The sequence below is a fragment of the Neodiprion pinetum genome, chromosome 4, assembly GCF_021155775.2.
Source record: "Neodiprion pinetum isolate iyNeoPine1 chromosome 4, iyNeoPine1.2, whole genome shotgun sequence".
Lineage (NCBI taxonomy): Eukaryota > Metazoa > Arthropoda > Insecta > Hymenoptera > Diprionidae > Neodiprion > Neodiprion pinetum.
The window spans coordinates 25,957,474-25,976,463 of NC_060235.2; the positions used below are offsets into that span (position 1 = coordinate 25,957,474).

Genomic DNA, 18,990 nt, shown 5'->3' on the forward strand with positions numbered 1-18,990 from the left:
TATGAATAAGGAAAGCTTAAAATATCCACGCGCAGTACCGCCGGGAGTAGGAAGGCTTTGGCAGTTTGTCTTATATTATACACTTTTTATGTACCGAGCTTGATGCGAACCGGTATAAAATTGTCGCGGAACTTGAACTCGTTTAACGCAGACATTTAACACTTGGGCTAATTAACAGAGTGGAATCGGATGACAATCTGTTTTACAGAAGTTGATTGGCTAAGAATCGATCATTTTTATTAATTTTATTAGAAGTTAGTCGTACGTTGAGTATTAGCCAATTTTTTACAATCGTAAGCTGCAAAGATCTTTCACAAATGACGATATTGAGTTGATTACCGAAATAACTATTTTACCGGAAAAAAAATCATTATAATTCACAAGGTCTCAGATTTTCCAGCAACATTTCAAATGAACAATAAAGTGGTATTGAGATATGCGAGAAATATGAAAATTATTTGGAAAGATAGCAGAGCAGCTGTGAAAATAAAAATTTTCATAATTTCGTCTAAAAAGAATTGTTCAAATGTGTTTTTCATGTTTTTAACTGCAGTTTGTGCTCGTAAATTTTTGCAAAATCAATCATATGCGTTGTTGTACTGTGAAATTATCAGACCGAAATCAAAGATATGATAGTATTAACGTTCTTAAATTTCTAGTTTCCTCAGAGAATTGAAGGTAAAAACGTTAACAATATTTTTTCTTTCAAGGTACAATAATTTTCGTAATTGTGTACAGTCTAAGAATCTATGTTTCAGTTACGTTGGTAGTTTTAAACGTCGAATTAGGCGCTTCTCAAAATTGTATTAAACTATTTACGCATCGATTTATAATGAAACATTAATCACCACAAAGTGGACGATGAGGTTTAAGTAGACGTAGAAGAAATATTCTTTTCAACTCGGAATGGGACGGATTTCAATCACAAGTTAGGCCGGGCAGCCCGCCATTCCGTCCACGCAACGTTATTAATTACTCAGAAGCACTTAGCCAATGCTTGGAAAGTTTTGTCCCTCGGAGATGCGCCCGACTTGGCCAAAGATACGACTGTACCTACATAGAATATATATCCATGTTTTGTCCCTTGTTAAATAGTTTACAGTACAGACTTTGGGGAATACAAACCAAAGTTTTAACCCTTCGAAGCATGCATTTTTCTAGTCGACGAATTCTCATGAAAATTAAAACACGTAAGTTTTTGGGGTCGCTGAATGCGAATTTTCTATTAGAAAATTGAAATTCAAAGTGGTGGATCCAATATGACGGAGGAAAGTTCGGAAAACGCCTCAGAATTAACTAACAACGGATAAACTAAGGTTTTCGAGATCAGCGATCAGGAAATCCTCGTCAGATTTCCAAAATTTAAGATGGCGCATCCAATATGGCGGACGAAAATTCGGAAAAAGTATCAGAATCAGCTAACAATGCACATACCAGGTATTTCGAGGTTGGTGATCACAAATTCATCATCAGATTTTGAATTTGCAATTCAGTATTCCGAAAACTGTCTTAGAGATCGGTATTCTAGACAAAATGATAATACTACAGAATTTTTTCGTTCTCGGCATAACTCAGAGGTAACAGCGAGGACGTGACGATACCTGGCTACAACATTTTTTTTTTTCTCTATTTCTATGTATTTTTTTACTATCTTTTAGTATTGTTACTTTTAAAATATTATTTTTTACTTTTTCAACAGTTTTTAATACCTTTACTTTCTTATAAGAAAAAAAAGTAAGAGGTGCTCCGGAAGAATCCAACGATTTTCCAAATTTTTACTGCCATGTTGAGTTGGACTTTCGAGTCTTGGAAATTTGATGGTAAAATCGCGATCACCGACATCAAAAACCCTCGTACATCCATTTTTAGCTAATTCTGCGGCTTTTTCAGAATTTTTGTCTACCGTATTGGATCCACCATCTCGAATTTACAAAATCTGATCGTGGGTTCGTGATCAGTGACCTGAAAAACTCCCGTATACCCATTTTCATAACAATTGCACGTGCAGAGAAGAATCGCGAGAATAAAGAGGTGGTAAGGATAGTTACCGCGATTATTACAGCCAACGGGCCAACAATGAGCTCATCTTATGCTTTACTGAGATAAGAATTGAATCATCTTTATAATTGTTTTCCTCTTCACTCGTCTCTTCTATTCTCATTCGTCTTGTCCTGGTCTAATAATTAATCAATTTCTCATAGAAAATATCAGACTTCTGCGTGAATGATTAGAGAACGTCAAAAACTCCTTAATTTCAGGTTCAAGTCAATTTGAAAATTGATAAAGGATATGAAAAGAAATGTGAAACGTGAACTTTGGTTGAAGAGGTAGGATAATGAAAAGTAAAGTATCCAGTTTGTGTGAAATTATTCACCGAAGAGTTTTAGGTTTGCATAATTTCTGCGAGAATTCAAAGAGCGTGGTGTAATAAAAGTCGCTTATAATACTGTTGAAACGGAGCTTTCTGCACAATGGAATAAGCAATGGGTGTATTCAGCTATGCACGTTATATATTTGTCTTGAAACTCTTTTGAAATGAATTTCGTTCGCGATATTGAATCGACTTTCGCGGAATAACAACGCTGTAATGAAGCAATGAATAATTGAACGAGTAATTGTCTTTCCTTTTGCCAAAATCGGCCAGCACTTTTTTTCCTTGTCTCTTTCTTTCACTCGTTCGCGTCAAATTTCACTCGGCAGATGAATTCTTGGAAACCTTGTCGCGATCTTCGTTAAAATTGATGAGAGTAAATTGCTGTTTGACCTTTTCAGCGTGAATGATCAGTGGGAATAAATTGTACATGTAAATACGAATATTGAAGAACTTCGAAAGAAAATATATGTCTGCAAATCAACGATTTTTTTTTCATATTTGTGTAACATACGTTACAGTAAAAATTGTAATTTTTCGGGAGTTAAAATTCTTCGAAATTTCTCACAGTTATGAAACGTGAAATTGCACAAGGAATTCCAAGTTTATAGTTCAAATCAGTTTCACAAAGAAAATACCTTACAAATATTTATTGTCAGGGTTCGCAATCACGCCCAGTCAGACCGTTGAATTTTGAATCTTCGTCCGAGTTGAAAGAAGTGCCATCAAATTATTCCAAGACCGATATTGTTAAATTTTTTTTACAGTTAGGTGAAGTCTCAATATCAATTTATCGCAGTGCCATAGTTACGAAAAAATATAATACAAGTGACCGCAACCAAAAGCTACGAAGTTGATTACACATCTACAATAGAAAAACGAAAATAGTCAAGGACTGTGGAATATAATTACAAATCAAATTTTCGATTCGATGCATAAAAAGACAAAGACAGCTGGTATAACAATATTCTTTTCAGCACGCACACCCAGCCGTGTTTAATGGATATTGTTTTTTTTACTGAGAGGAAAAATTCCATCCGAAGGTGGAGCGAGGAAAGGAAGGACGCGTAGCCGTGTCCATTGCGCCATTGGCCATTGGCCATTGGCTAATTGATCAAAAATGAGAAATCACCGTATCAAATTAACGCGCCATTAGTCAAGGCTCGTCAGCGGGACGGTCTGTCGAGTTTTTCGCAAAACATGTCTCGAGCAAAAACGTTACGCTTGCTCCAACAAGAGGCGACAGGGATGCCCGAGCTTAAAGCGAGACAATAGCTTTCCAGTTGCCCGAGTGCGGTGGCGCAGGAGAGGGTAAGAAGTAACGCTTTGGGTATACAACGAAGACTGCCTCTAGTTTGGTGGTAATTGCTCTTAAGTACGTACACCGCGTGACGATCACGCCTCGGAAAACAAACCTGCAAGATTACCTCCTAATTTTCCAGATTTTCACCTACCCAAACAAACCGTTGATTTCATTTTCTCCGTCGATATTACGGAAATAAACTGCTTGGAGGGAATAAATTTTTGGTCGTGTGTTACGAACATAAATTTTCACTTGAATCAACGGAGATTTATTTATTTTTTGTAATCTCTTTCTTTTACATTCTCTTTGTCAAAGTTCAGTTCTGATGGTCTGAAGTAAAGGTTCTTTAAACTGAATTCAACCTATCGAATTTTCAAAGATTCGAATTAAATATTTTAAAGAAATTTAACTTGTATTAAACGCATATTAAGCTATTCAATGATTATATTCGAAAAACTGATGTGCCAATTAATTTACCTTTACCTCCAGAAACACGTCGAGAAATCATTTATTTCTTCGAGAGGAAAAACGTTTTTCGGTAATTGTAAACCACGCGTCAATACACTTTTTATCGGAATCCAAACATTTTCCTGGTGGCAATTGACAAACCGTAATGACTTGGCGGTTTCTTTGCTACAATTTTTAAAGGAAGTTAATTTTAAATGTAAATTGAGATTCTTGATCGTGAAACCAACAAAAGCATAACACTGATCATCAAAGTCTGAAAAATTGTTTATTTAAAAAAATAACCAAAGATATGGGAAAATCAGCCTAAAGTATAAAATGATAAAATTCATCGTGACCTTTGAGTCAAAGGAAACAATTTCGCGTAAGTCTTAAAACTCGTTATTTATATTAAAAAAAAAAACAGTTCCCTCCGACCATATTATGCGTGGATTGTATCAGGAAAGGAAAAATAATATCCTTCAATCTTTGGCGTTTAGATAACAGATTGAGCTGCAGATTAATATTATTGGTAAATTATTGACAGGCGAACATCGATAGGAAAATATCGGCACAAACCCATCGATAATATGTCGCGGTTGACCCTGCTTAACGGATTGGCTCATTGGCCGTCATCAATTCCAACAGTCTCTGAAACGTGCCCGAGATTCAAATTAGCGGATAAACCCATGCTGCAGTATGCTAAAAGTAAAATAAACTTCTACTTATGATGACTGTACAGTTTTTACCTATTTTCAGTTCTTATCATAATCGAAAAATATGGTTCTCCCTACAAAATGATGAGTTTTGCGGCTGTTATAAGAAAATTTAGCGTCTTTTACTGTTAAGTTTGATTACCGTCACTCATTTTATTTTCTTATCACTGTTGCGATAATCAGATATTTGCGTTGATGATAATTTGATGATTTTAAGTATTAGATTTTTTTTTAACCACCCATTGAGCTCAAGAAAAAACTGGCTCAGACGATTTGTAATGAATTTAATTACGAACAAAGCAAGCTAGTGTCTATTTTATCGAAACTGGACAAGCTATACGATTTTTTCGATAAAAAAAAAAACAAAAAAAAAAAAAAAAATGGAATCATATAAGCTTAGTGTATACATTTTTTTGTTTCTAAATAAACTGAATTTTTACGATCGTATTCAATTTGATCAGGTTTAATCATACTTTGTGAACCTTCGTATAGTCATATTTTTGTTTCGACAGATTCTCGAGTCGACTGTAAATTTTCAAACTGTTACGCTAATTGGATTTTTCTCAATACTCTAGAGGTGAAAAATTGATTCTCCTGAAGTGACCTCAAGAATAAAAAATTAAAAATCACTAGCCGCGTCTATATTTTCGGCTTAACGGAACTTCAAGTACATACATACAGCAGAGAGACGGTAACTCTTTACTCACCAGCTCGCAGGGTGACTTCTCTCGAAAGAACCGTTCCTATGGAATTTGACGCCCTGCATCTGTACCGGGCACTGTGTACTTCAGCCCGGAAATCTTGGGCCAAGAACGGTGGGAAATAGAGTGTTCCGTTACCCAACAGTTGCCTGAAATGAGATTTAATTAGAGAACGACAGAGAATTGCCAGCACCTCGTACAAACGTTCCAGAAAATTTACACTGTACCTCTCGCAGTGTTCGTCGTTTAAAGTGAACCTTGAAACTTGCTTACCCACTTTCGTGCTTCTATAAGTGTTTTTCGCCATTACGGAACGGCGTTCAAGTGTGTTCATGGAATCAATTTTCCTGTACCCACCAAAGTTATTTTCAGATAAATCATAGCGTGCTCATAAAATTTTTTGATATATGATTACTCCGGTTTCAAAATGATAGCACCTTAAGCCTATGGAACATTGAATTGATAATCTTGGAGTCGTTCGTATTGATTTAAGGCCAGAACATAGAATTACGAACGATGGTGATTTTCTGTGTCGGATGTTTCAGTTGTCTTGTGAAAATATTGCGATCTTCGACTTGTATTTCGGATTTGAAAATTACGAAACTGGACCAAATTAACACTAGGAAATTCAAAAACTCGTAAAATCGAACGAGTCTTCTCGTTTCGTTCTGCTTTAATTTATTTGTCTTTCTTTTTTTTTTTCTCTATTATCAAAGGAAACGGGCATTTCATTCAAATTCCAGTTCAAGCCGTTTGAGAGAACCCACAACGAGTTTACCTGCACGTTGAAATTTCTTCCACGAAATTGAACGTTTTCGGCAATTGATCCTATAGCTGCGCCGTGCAACGTTTGAACCTCGGTTTGAACGCAGTTATGTGTGGAATGTACATAGATCAGCTCGTGCTTTTTGAGTAAAAAGCAGAGGGCGTGCGGCGTTTAATTCTACGCCAGCATTTGCGCGCAAACACGGCCGAATATCAAGCTCGTTCAAGCTTAAGGATGTATGGAAGGTACAGTCAGTTCGAGAAAGTGTCGAAGCAAAATCACGACTAATCACAGGTTTGAAGAGTGTAACCGAACCCCATCAAGCTGAATGTAATTGCAAGAAAGGTCTCCGTGATCTAGAAGCAAATTATTCAACACTCAAAATTCGTAGTAAAAAAATTACCTGGCACATTAAAAAAGTCTGAGAAATCACAATGTTCTACTATTTTTTGACCAAAAAAAATTGTCCTGTTCGTCTGATTTTCATGAAAAAAAGCTGGTAAAATAAAATTAAAATAATAAATCCACCATCAATCGTCTGAGAATGATTTTCCATTTACCTCATAGATTGGTAACAAAAATCCTGAATCATTTGTTTTATCGCGTTTTCGTTTGAACCACATTTTCGTCCTGACTGTACGTCCGTGCATCCTCAAGTCCGTGGTGGTTGATCGGTTCAAAGATGAAAGTAGACGGGAGTGGGGAAAGCTAAATTAAAATTAGCAGCAGGTGCAGCTGCAGGTGAGTCAGGGGCTTATTCGCAAGCTAGATGTCGTTAACATTTCAATTTTATTTGCCCGTACGTGAATGATGCACGGTTGACACGCGGGTGTGCGTGGACTCGTGGCGAATAGACACATACACGCATATGTTATTCCGATCATTGGTAATTCAACCGGAAATTTGAATGCTCCAAACTCGGAAAATTAACGTGGAAATGCTCAAAGTTCTCGGATTTCCCGGCATCATACAACACTAAAATGCCTAAATCGTCCGATACTCGTACGTCAAAGAGAATTTGATACTCGTATTTTCGACTCTATCTATGCACGTATTTATAGGTATTAACTTTTATTTTACGAGAATAATCATTAATTAAACACGCCTTGTTTCTACCATTTAATCATTTCATCGTGCTAATTGTTTATTATATGTTCTTTGTTTTAATCATCGTTCTTAATATTTGTGAACATTCTTGTCGAGATCATCTAATTTTTGATAAAAAATTAAACTTATACTTGTTTTTTATTTTATTAGAATTTCTGAGTGGAAACCATTTTTATGAAATTCAATACTGTCGATATTAGTTCAATTTCGAATGAAGTAGGATTTGCCGATTTCCACAATTTTTTATCAATCAAAATTCATTTCACCTTCGCATGACTAAAAGTGATTTACATATTCGAATGCGAACTAGGTGCGATCATTTTTTTGTGGCAAGTTGATTTTTATTCATTTCTTCTTGTGCAATTTTAAAATTTTTACACAAAATATCGATGTAGCTCAAAGGCAGAGATCTTTTGCAGTTCATTAAGGCTGATTAGCCAAAATGGTTACTATTTAATACTTTTATTAAGAAATAGTTGTACGTTGAGTATTTATCAAATTTATCTCTTTCGGAATAAAAAAATATGAAATACTGGAATTATAAACAAAACTTATTAAATATCGGTGCTTCGTTTCAAATCACTTTTAAACTGTCAAAAATCTAGTAAATTCGTTCGAATTCATTACACAATATGACATTTTATTCAGAATATTGTGACCTACAGAATCACTGAAATAGTTTTGTATTTCATTATGTTTGTATTGTTAAATATTAAATTTGATCTTGCAACATTTCGCTAGGACTGATATTAATCATCAAATGGCAACATCAAATTGACTACTGAAAAAAGGAAAATCTGTTTTTGTGAGCTTGCGACAAATAGCTTTCCGAATGAAATGAACTGTCGTAGAGCAAAATCGGATGAATATTCAAACCATTTGTTTTTAATTCTAATATTTTATATTATTAAAGAGATATTCGCAGTTTTCGAATATAATAATTCAATGAATACTTAATTTGTCACTATGTCAAAGTAAAAATGATAAAAAAGCATTCCCCTCCCCCAACTAGTTACCAGTTACCTTTACGACTTATGTAAAGTTCTGCATTTATTTCGCCTCGGTCAAAAAGAGACGTGGGTTCACCTTCCCTATCGGCCAGATATAGACCGTTTGCACCCCGGCGATCGTAAATTAGAAACGGAACGTTGCGAAGCGTTGGAAATTTCGTCCGATCAATGTTGCGGTCTGCAAGGGATATTTTGAACGGTCCCAATTCGGTGCCAAAGCGACCAAAAGGTGAAATAAAAGAATTGAAAACTAAAACAAAACTGTAAAAGCTCACTGTATCAATACTCTGCATCATCCACCGCAAATGCAACGGAACCTGATTTGTGGTGTGTTTCCGGAACGGCGTAACAGAGTAGATGCGCCATTAATTGTGGTCACAGTTCTACCATTTCTGGCCACCTTAAAAAAGAATTCTGCGTTCATTGAATCGACTTTTAATATTTTCAATTGCCCAATTCACGAGTAAAATTCGTCTTTTAGGAATTTGCAATTCTTGTTCACCAACAGCCAAAGAATATGAATATATTTTTAAATTCGCGAAGTCTAATTATTTTTAACCGACTTATTTGTACAAATTGAGTTTTAGATACAGAATATACGATGTACGAAACTTGTAAAGGACCACGTCACCTTTCAAGAAACAAAAAGTATAGCCATCAAATATAATCTTTTCCTTTCTCTCACAGGAAAAAAGAATTATTTGATACCAGGTAACTCCAAATTTTCTATCTACGGTAATAAATATTGTATAATCAACCGTAAGTATCATATTATTTTCCTCAAATTTAAATGTAAATATAGATGCCGTTGCCGACACTTAGCCGACACAAAAACCTTTTTCTAGAATGTTTGAGTTGAAGAGATTTCTCGTTGCTATTCTACTAAAATTGCGGACTGTCAATCACCTTTCGCAATGAAAGAAATACTTGGCTATACCGCTGTGTTAATGCAAGATCCGTGTTCGACGACCACGGTTCTAGAATGAAACGTATCGCGGTCAAATAACCACATGAAACAGGCGAGGACAGAGTCGAAAACACGAAATCACGCATATTATGCAAATTCTGTGTTAGTCACTAATAGTAACCTGCAGTCATGCGCCGAGTAAAATTTCCGCATGGTTAGAATTCATTGCCCATGTGACAATATAATATATAATATACGTGTCGATTTCTCATTTGATTAATGGGAATTATCCGCCGCTTCGTTGTGCCCGTTATATAGGTGCGTTTATATTTTCACACATCACCGTTGCGTTTCACCTGTTTCGCAGAATGGTTGGTAGCTACAATGCGTGTAGAATTTTTCAATTGATTTATTAGTTTTGCTGCGATTACTGTACCTGTGAATTTCTATCTCGGTATAAACAATATGACGAGTACTTCTCAAATCTTCACATTACAACGAGCACACGAACTTTGCAATAATATTTTTCAAGGAGTTTTTTTTCTCATCGCCAAAAAATCCCTGAAATTTTTACGCGTTTTTGAGATCAGACTCGCAAATGAAAAATTCATTCGGACATGTTCGAAAACAAGGATTTTACTTGGATATTAATGCATCAGGTGATTTACTTACCGTATAAGCAAGATAAATTCATTTCGCTCGATTTAAATTCGTTTCAACGCAATATATTTTTGATTCGAACAGGTAAATTTTCCAATTGAAGTCGTTTTCGAAAAATTGTGTAAAACTGACCAAGACTTCTTGGTTAGAAGTCTGCATGATAAACTACGAAGTGTCGGCAGATGCATTTTGCGCTGCATCGTTGAGATTAGAAAAAAGGCTGCCGAAATTCCTGCTGACGCAGATTTTCTGATTAGCATTTTTGCAATCTCGCTCCTGCCGGGACCCCTTAACTTTATTCCGGATTACGGGGTTGTGTAGTTTAAGGCGAGATAATGCCGAGGCAGGTTGACGATGAGTATCGTATAAATTTAACAGTTAAGCATTTAAAGCTCTTTCGCTTTAGTACCGCGTCACGGTTAAAATGCCAAGTCGTAATCCTGCAAGCCCCCGTGTTTAAGGCGCCCGTTGCATTGCTATTACTAATTATGACTCCCCATTCGCAGCTTCGGGCGTTCGGTTTAACGTTCATTTACGTTAAAGGACAAGATTTTCGTCCGTTGCCACAAACTTTCCTTTCACGAGGCTCTAACGAACTGCTGTTCTTGTAATCCAAGTATCGGCTCGTTCCTTTAAACAATTCGTTCGAAGAAAAAGCAAACTCACATCTCGTTTCCTTTAACCGTACCTATCAAATCCTTAATAACTGATTTTTCGGAAAACTTGATTACCGACGACATTTCTTTGTTTGAGTAATTATTGTTTTTTTTTTTTTTGTTTTTTTTTTTTGACCGACGAACTCGTGCGGAGATGTAGAAAGTAACGGAGAAATTGAAATACTGTTGGAGATATTCTCGAGTCAATTTATCAGTGTTGTAACGATAATTCATACACAAAGATCAAAGGCGACAGCTGGATTTTAAAAAAGGATAAAATAACTAACAAGGCAATGACTGCTGCTATCATACGTCATATGAATTGTATAATACGTGGAACTGTATGATCAAATAATCAATGATGAGAAAGATTCGTTCAACTGATTAGCCTTCCATAATGAATCAAGAATGTATATTGGGGATTCTACGTCCAATCTAACGAAGAAAACGAAATTTTTTCCCTGACCACCTTTGATGTTTTCGCCATTTTACTCATTTGAAGTTCGTATCGAAAGCATTAAATCTAAATTTTTTCAGATTTTCATGACCAAGCATTTTCTTACCACAGCTAGTCGAAATATCAGCTTTTAACAATCTCTCATTTTCTCAAGTTTAACATAGCTCGAAATTGAGATGACATGTGGAAAAAGTTTCTGTACAAAAGTTTCGCATCTTTGTGTGAAATTTCTAAAAATTATTTTGTGTAATGAATTCTCGCTACTGTGTGAATATTTGTTAATACATATCTTCCGAACCACTGCATCGCCCACCATGCAGTTTTCAGACAACCTTTCGCATCGAAGAAGGCATGCTGTGAATATATTGTAGCCCATTCGATTCGGGCACTTTTTAGTTACGAATAATTTGCGCGCATTTTGTATCAAAACTCAAACGAAAAATCAAAACATTGGTGAAATCAATTTATTGGCTGAGTTGTCGTGAAGAAATCACGTGTCGAAGAAATCTGAAAAAATTCGAAGTTCATTGTTTCAGTATGTACTTTGATTTTGTGAAATGGCGATCAGATTAAAATAGGTCAGGGAAACCGGCCGTTCGATTCGACGTGGAATACTCCATATGCATGATTAATATTTCCAACCAACAAATTTTTAACGTTCGATAACTTGTTTACAAAAAATTAGAAACCAATCACATTTGGAAATGTAGAGGTAATATAACTTCGTTTTTTCAATAAATTCATTTCTATTTTCCTAAAATTGTAAATAAATATCATCTAAACTGGAATTAAATTTTTGAACGGTCAACTATCGGCAAAAAATTTGGTATGAATAATTTTTAGACAAAGTGAAGTGTGTTCTTGATATTTAAAGAATCTCTTCTTCACTTCGGGAAGTCTAGCAGCTCACCTGGAAAAATCGAAAAACCGAATCTTAATTTGAAAGAAAGGATTGTTCGTCACCGCATATTTCCATTTACATAAAAAACTTTATGCCTCCATGAGCCTAGAGTGAAAATTCTTGACATGCGTAATCGCGAGCGTCGTCGTGACGGAGTAGGAGAATGTAGACGATGTACATGCGCTGTGCAAATGGCAATTAACCTCAATACCGGGATACGATTCGATCGAATATTAATTAGCCTTAATTACGCGATACACCCGTCAGTTTGATGACGGCTACTGTACATGCAAATTTCATTGGAATAACAATCCACCAATACGTGTATACTGCAACAATGTATACATATATTATACGGTGAAGTGAATACGTTTTTTTTTTTTTTTGCCTCACGTGAGTTGAATTAGAATTCACGTCGCGAACCGTGGCCTTTGATGTCCCAAGATTCGAAAGTAATCGACAAAAACCGATGTTTATTAATTCAATTAATTCTAACATTGTACTCAAATGAACGATATTGCAGTGATTGAAAAAACGCTTCCATTTCGAATATTTCCAATTTCCAATAACTACAGTTTGTTGCCCATGCAAATCCAATTTCATATCGACATTCAATGTCCCGAAAAGGTTTTGTGAAATTGAAATAAGTCCGTTTGATCCTAAACCAAAAGAAGCGTTTAAAAATATTTCCAGTTGTGTTATTTGTGTCAATGAAAACGGATGATATAAAATTTCTACTCTGTAATAGAAATTAATCCGAGAAAATTCGAATGCTAAAAGCTGAGATGTCGACAACGTCAAAAAAAAGTCTTATAATTACGACGTTTGAAATGTTTAAGATCTCGTGTTTGTCATAAATTCAGCTGAAAACATTCGTTTTAGTTAAAAAACACCAGAGTTTCATCATTTTGAACTTTCCAACTTGTACGAAACCATTTTTCAAATCGTTGTTATGTTAGCTTGCGTTATTTAAATTTGATCGAAATCATTTCTACAATATAATCAGAATTTTTTTTTATTAGTTTTCACTGTCATTGAGTGGCCGAAACAACACCACTGGAGATTTTTCAACGTTTTCCCCTCTCTATCTAATTTTCGATTTATGTAAGATTGGATCCATTTGTATTTGACGAGACTTTTTCAAGCCATATTCTTTGCGAATTTTTTGATGCGATGTGTAGATCGCTTATTCAAATCGACACCAGCGCTCAGCGACAAAATCAACAATAAGGATATACCGCCGAGGGATGTCGGGGTGTTGGATCAGGTGAATCCGAGCTTAATCCAAACTCCGAATACACCTAGGCGATTGTGTGTTCAACGTGAAGACAAACATGGCGCAGGATCATAGCTCGGAAGATTTTCCTTTACCGCTCTAGTTTCATCAAGGGAAAACGAAAAATGAAACTCGTTGGTTTTTCACCACGTCCTCCTCACTCTCGTTGCTTTTTTGGCAGTCCAGCCATCTCTACAATTCGCCCGTCATACCTGTCGGGAAATTAAACGTAAAATGTTGAAAAGTTGGAAACTGTCCTACTCGCGGCTGCCGCTCCAGCATTCCCGTGGGACTCTGTTTCCCTCCATTGCATTCACCTGACACAAACGCGGTAGTTGAAGAGGAGCGAGATCGGCGCTCAAAAAATGCAAAATATGTACGAAACTGACAGCGAGATACGCGAATAAATGACGGTGCTAGTAAAAATTGCAGCTATAATTTCTACGAAAGGAATTTGAAAGATTGACGATAAGCTAGCCGGAGGAACAAAAAAGCTTAGTTTTCTTGATGTACCGGAAGTCGCGAGATATTCAACAAAAATTGTATCGTGTCTCCATTGAATGCCTAGTTGATTTTCATCAAAAATTTCTTTCGAATCGCTTGGCCATTTATTCGGAATTCAGTCACTACAGTGAATGGTTTACGTATCATCGGAATTTGCCTAAATCGGTCAAGCGATTCTTCAGTCGTTTAGGATACACGAAATAGATGAAAAAGTTGTCATTCGGTGACCGCAAGCAGTCGAAGCTTGGAAATTTTCAAGGATAAATTCAGAGAAAAGTTTTTTCTAAAGAGAATGTTTAATTGGCAAGGATTGCAATTTTTCAGTAAAGAAAAGAATAATCAATGAACGAAATGCCAAGTGACTTGATGAAATATCGATTTATTGTTAACTTCAAACCGGGATTAATTCATTTCAATTATTACAACCATTTGGACGCAGTGTTTTGCGTGAATCCGAGTTTCCCTCCGTCGGCTCATTCCCGCTTTGACGAAGCTCGGAGTAAAATTAATTATTATACGCTTTTGATCTGTAATCCCTGTATCAGGCAGGCGATTAACCCAATATTAATTATTACGGCTGGTAATTCGTAAAAACGGTCGTTTAAACTCTGCAAAGTATAAAAAGTATTAATATCAGCTAATACTCTGTTTCCGCGAAAAAGATTTTGGGAAAAACAACAACAACATTAACTTGGAAACGTAAAACCGGAATGAGAAGCTCGCAAAGGGCGCGCGTAACGAACGACCGATTTATAATTTGTGGAAATACCTGGAGCTAGCCTCTGGGGAATTCTTACTAAAAAATTCACGAACAAGCTCGGAAGCGAACGTTTGTACGCGTGTTTTATACGTACAATGATTTTACCAAACGTCAAAGAACTGGCGAAATATCAACGGCTATGAAAGACTTGAATAAATATACGATTTCACAACTACCAATCAAATACGAGTAAGCGATTTACGTGAATTGTCTTCGGAAGATTGGAACTCGCGAAAACTAATTATTATTTCCAATAATTTTCGCATATAACGCAAAAATATCGCATGTAACGAAAAATAACATTTTGCCTGAATAACGTTATACACATTATTTCAATTATATACATAGTATAATTTGTCGAAAAAACACTTTACGTAAGAACGAAATTCGATTGAATACAGTATTATGGAAAGAAATCTGTGATAAAACGAAATATTCAATAGACTGCAGAATGGAACTTAGAAAATGAACAACTGTAAATAGAAAAAAAATTGTTTTAACTTCTGTACAAGTATTCCTAAATGTTTGAAAGAATTGTTTTGCAATTCAAATCATACATAGATACACCGAGTTTATCCGAGATCGGTGCTCTAAGGAGACAATAATTATCCGCGCAGGGTGGATTCTAGGTAATTTTATGGCTGTTCAGCGCAGCACGTTATGGTGAGTTATGTGTTTTTGCGACCGGAACCATCCCGCAGTCTCCTGCACCCGCATTTTCCCACCTCCAGGCAACTCACTTCCGTGCAGATAAGGAGCGTACACCAACCGCGATAGTGCAAGAAGGAAGGATCGCACCTCGTAAATGGTGCACTTAGCATGAACGTGCAATTTTACATCTATCGTACTCGTTGCTGCTCCATTTTCAAGAGAGTTGGTGAGTCAACGATCGAGAATTTTCTACTTGTTTTATTAGGAGACAGTCGTTCATAGAGTATTCATCAAATTATCGTATTCGGAAGGTACGAAGATTTCTTTGGAAAATACGAAAATGGAAAATCTTGGAGTTGTAAGCAGCAGCTTGGATCATATTATTTCTAATCACTTCAAAATCCTTAAAGGTCCAGTAGATTCTTTTGACATTACGCACACGGATGACTCATCTTGTTCAAAAAACCGTCTTCTACAAACATCATTTAAACCTAATTGAAACTGATTGACCTCAATTTCACGCCTTAATTTTTCAAAATATTCATCGTTATTTGCGAACCACTGTTATCGTCTTCACTTCGGCAACAAAAGAGGCCATGAGGACGTAGGAATTATTTACCAAATCGTAATCGTGTCTGACCCAAAGTACCGAGGAGATGTTATATACACATAAAGGTTTAAAGGTTGCCATCAAACGCGACCTTCACACCTAATCCGAATACCCGTAAAAAGTGCTTCTGCATCTGTCGTAATGGTGCCATAAGACTGGAGAAGAGCTTGAAGAATTTAACTCCGCAAAGAATGATTCCTCTAAATTGGTTACAATCCGTTGGACACGAGACTCTGAACCTTGCTTTCATGTACTGCGATTAAAATTGGGTACCGTTAGATATTACGTAACTACGAAACTGACTTGCAATTAGGCAGGGCGCGTGCAAGATCGAAAAATGTAAAAATAGCGAAAAGAGTGTAACTCTCTCGTTACGTCGTGTCAAATATGCACGAACGCCATTCAAAAGGGGTTGAAGTTGATTCATATGTAAAATGTTACGAGAAAGTAATTAAAGCAGTTTCAACGAGGCTTCACTTCACTGGAATAAACTTCTGAAGGACCTTGTATACTCGTATCTATATATCCCAGGGGGGCAAACAGTCAGCAGTCGAGTTACGAGCCCAATTGGAATATTGAAACGAGAGTCGCCATCATTTTCAAAGAATCCACACTTCTTAGACCAGCATCGAGAAAGTATTATATGAGCATCGGCATTTCCTAATGCGATTACAAATTCTGACAGTGACGTCACTGGTTCACGTCTTCTATATCAAGTGGCGAGAAGGGTGTGGGATCTGTGCCGCGGAAGGCTGGCGTGCAGGCGATGGCAAAGTTTCAATTAAAAGTGGAAATGGATTTCTCAGACTGACTGTTTCAGCCCGATTCTAGTCACTCGATAGGAATACACTCTGCAGTTGAGTCAATACCTGCACCTCGGTAACTCGAACTTTCTGTGGCTCCCGCAAGAACAAATCCTGTTCAAAAGTTTAAAGTTCTTTCCAATTTCGCGTTGGCACGGCGCAGAGCGGTGAGGCGAATGTGAGCCATGAAGAACCGTAAAAGCTGCCGGAAAGTGAGACACGGAGACGATATTGAAAGCACAGCGTGAGTTTGCGCGTGTGTGTACGTGTTTGTTTCTCTTTGTGTTTTATACTTTCCTTCGCAGCTGTGCGCCGCGAATAATTTCTGGCGAGAATTTTACCACGGCTGCGTAAAGTCGGTGACCGGACCACCCCATGGATTACGGGGGCGATCGAGGAGACACCTAAACCTATGCAAATACCCAGCCGTGAAGCTTAGGCTCGCTGACTTCATTGCCGGAAAACCTGAATAGCTTTTGAATATGAATGGGCGATATCCCTGAAGTCTGAATTCGCCGGTTATATAAGCCCGAACAGGAAAATAATAGCTATAAGTACTTATGGTAAAAGATGAAGAATGAATAACAAAACCGCTGTAAACATTTTCGCTGTCTTTCATCTCTGTGCATTGTTGAAAGATATTGCTGCCACTAAGACCACCGTTATGTAAAAATATTCAGGCTCTGTAACGGTAACCGCGTTACGAAAGATCCGACATCTCATGGAATCGATGGGAAATACATCTGGGTTTAAAATTTTGTATAGGATTCCATGGCATTTCGGAATTTCTTTTATGGGTTCTCAGACACCTTCGCACGACGCAACGTATGACGATTCAATGAATTTATCTGAAAATTTTGGGATTCAATCACGGTTATGTTATAAGGATTCTTTGATACTGCGAGGATCTGAAGAAAAACGTACCTACGTCTTTTTGTAACCAAATGTTGATACCTTGAAACCAACACACGCACATGATTTAGCACCATCAAGCTGATACAGTGCATTACCATACACCGCCTTTCGACTATTATCACTAGATGCTACTGTTTATATATAGTATTATATGTACGAAACTCTGCCGCGATATTTCACTCAGTTACTTAACGTTATCCGTAGCGCAATCTCTTTCAGCACCGAGTCATAAATCACGAGCCGCGCGTTGAAAAGAGGTAGGTAAGTCGCAGGATGTGTGCCGCATGGTGCCGCGATGTAGCGCACGAGCTTTATACCCGCTTTGGTACACACGCATGTGTTTCAGGTGGGTCAAAGCCGAGGTGAGAGAACACGTGCGGTAGGTAGACGGTACACGTCCTGGAGCATTTTGTGTGAAGGTGAAAATAGGTAACTACGGTCGAATTTAGTCCGGAACTTACCGTAGACCAGGTACTGCCGTAACCGGCCTCTGGTCGGGACTTGTCGTCCACGTGACATGCGGAGTCGGACTTCCATGAGCGGAACAACTCAGCTGAGACCCGGTTGTGTTGGAGAATACCAGAGTGCTGGGTGGTTCTTGGATGAAAAATGGGCCCTGCTGACCGACCGCGAGCTCGAAGCTACATGCTGAAACAGACAATTACACGTTATGTAGATTTTATACATTTGGTAAACGAAGTCTAACCGTTCACTGATCAATGGAAGTATGATTAGCGATGAGCTGAAAATATGCGACGGTATATTTACCGCAGCTTGCTTGCGTATCGAATGCGAATGTGGTAGTCGACGAATAATGAAACTCGTACAATTTCAAGACGACCATCGAGCACCGTCGAATATGTCGTTTTCGATAATCAATAGTTGAGTTTGATCAATGGACAGGAGACCGAAGGGCTGTCACAACCCTTGGTAAAAGATACAAGCGCACCGATAGTTGACACGTGGTCGAAGAATGTTTCGAGACGTTGGTTTTCGATCAGACGTAATTAGCTGGTGCAATATCGTATCGGCAATAAGTCGGCGGTCTGCTACCAAGAAGCATCGTTGCCTCACGCGAAACGGGGAGCTGCGTTGATACCGACGGGTTGCCTTGTCAAACGAAGCGAGAGACGGCGACGGTATCTCGGCTCGTTAAATACTTACGACTTCATCCAAGGCTCCGTGTCCTGGCCCTTAGGGTCGCGCCTCTGGAAGCGAAGGAAACCACCATCCCCTCAAATCACCGCGCCCTCGGGAAGCCCACAGCTGACAATGAGACGTCACGCTAATCGGCGGGAACGGAGGGAGGCCAGAGGCACTCTGGTCCTCTAAAAGTTCAATTTCTGCCTCCATATATTTCCCGGGGCAGCGGAGAACCGCCCACCTGGAGATAAAAGAACTGGGAAAATTTCATCTTCCCTTCCCGCGCTACGCGGCCACCGGGAAATGATCTTAAGCTCGGACGGTTGGGA

At 37.7% G+C, this 18,990-nt stretch overlaps 1 protein-coding gene across 5 annotated transcripts in view; it reads right to left on the minus strand.

Annotated features, from left to right (window-relative positions):
• Dscam3 (Down syndrome cell adhesion molecule 3) overlaps window positions 1-18,990 on the minus strand; it is a 184,747-nt gene that overhangs the window by 60,425 nt on the left and 105,332 nt on the right. For all 5 annotated transcript variants that reach the window (XR_006882619.2, XM_046621079.2, XM_046621075.2 and 2 more), the window contains exons 4-5: window positions 17,980-18,166; window positions 5,542-5,684 (exon numbers count right to left, since the gene is read on the minus strand). Coding sequence is in view for 4 of the 5 variants with exons in the window: in XM_046621079.2 (XP_046477035.1) it covers window positions 5,542-5,684; window positions 17,980-18,166 (330 nt within the window). In the remaining variant the exon portion in view is untranslated. The remainder of the gene's footprint in view (window positions 1-5,541; window positions 5,685-17,979; window positions 18,167-18,990) is intronic.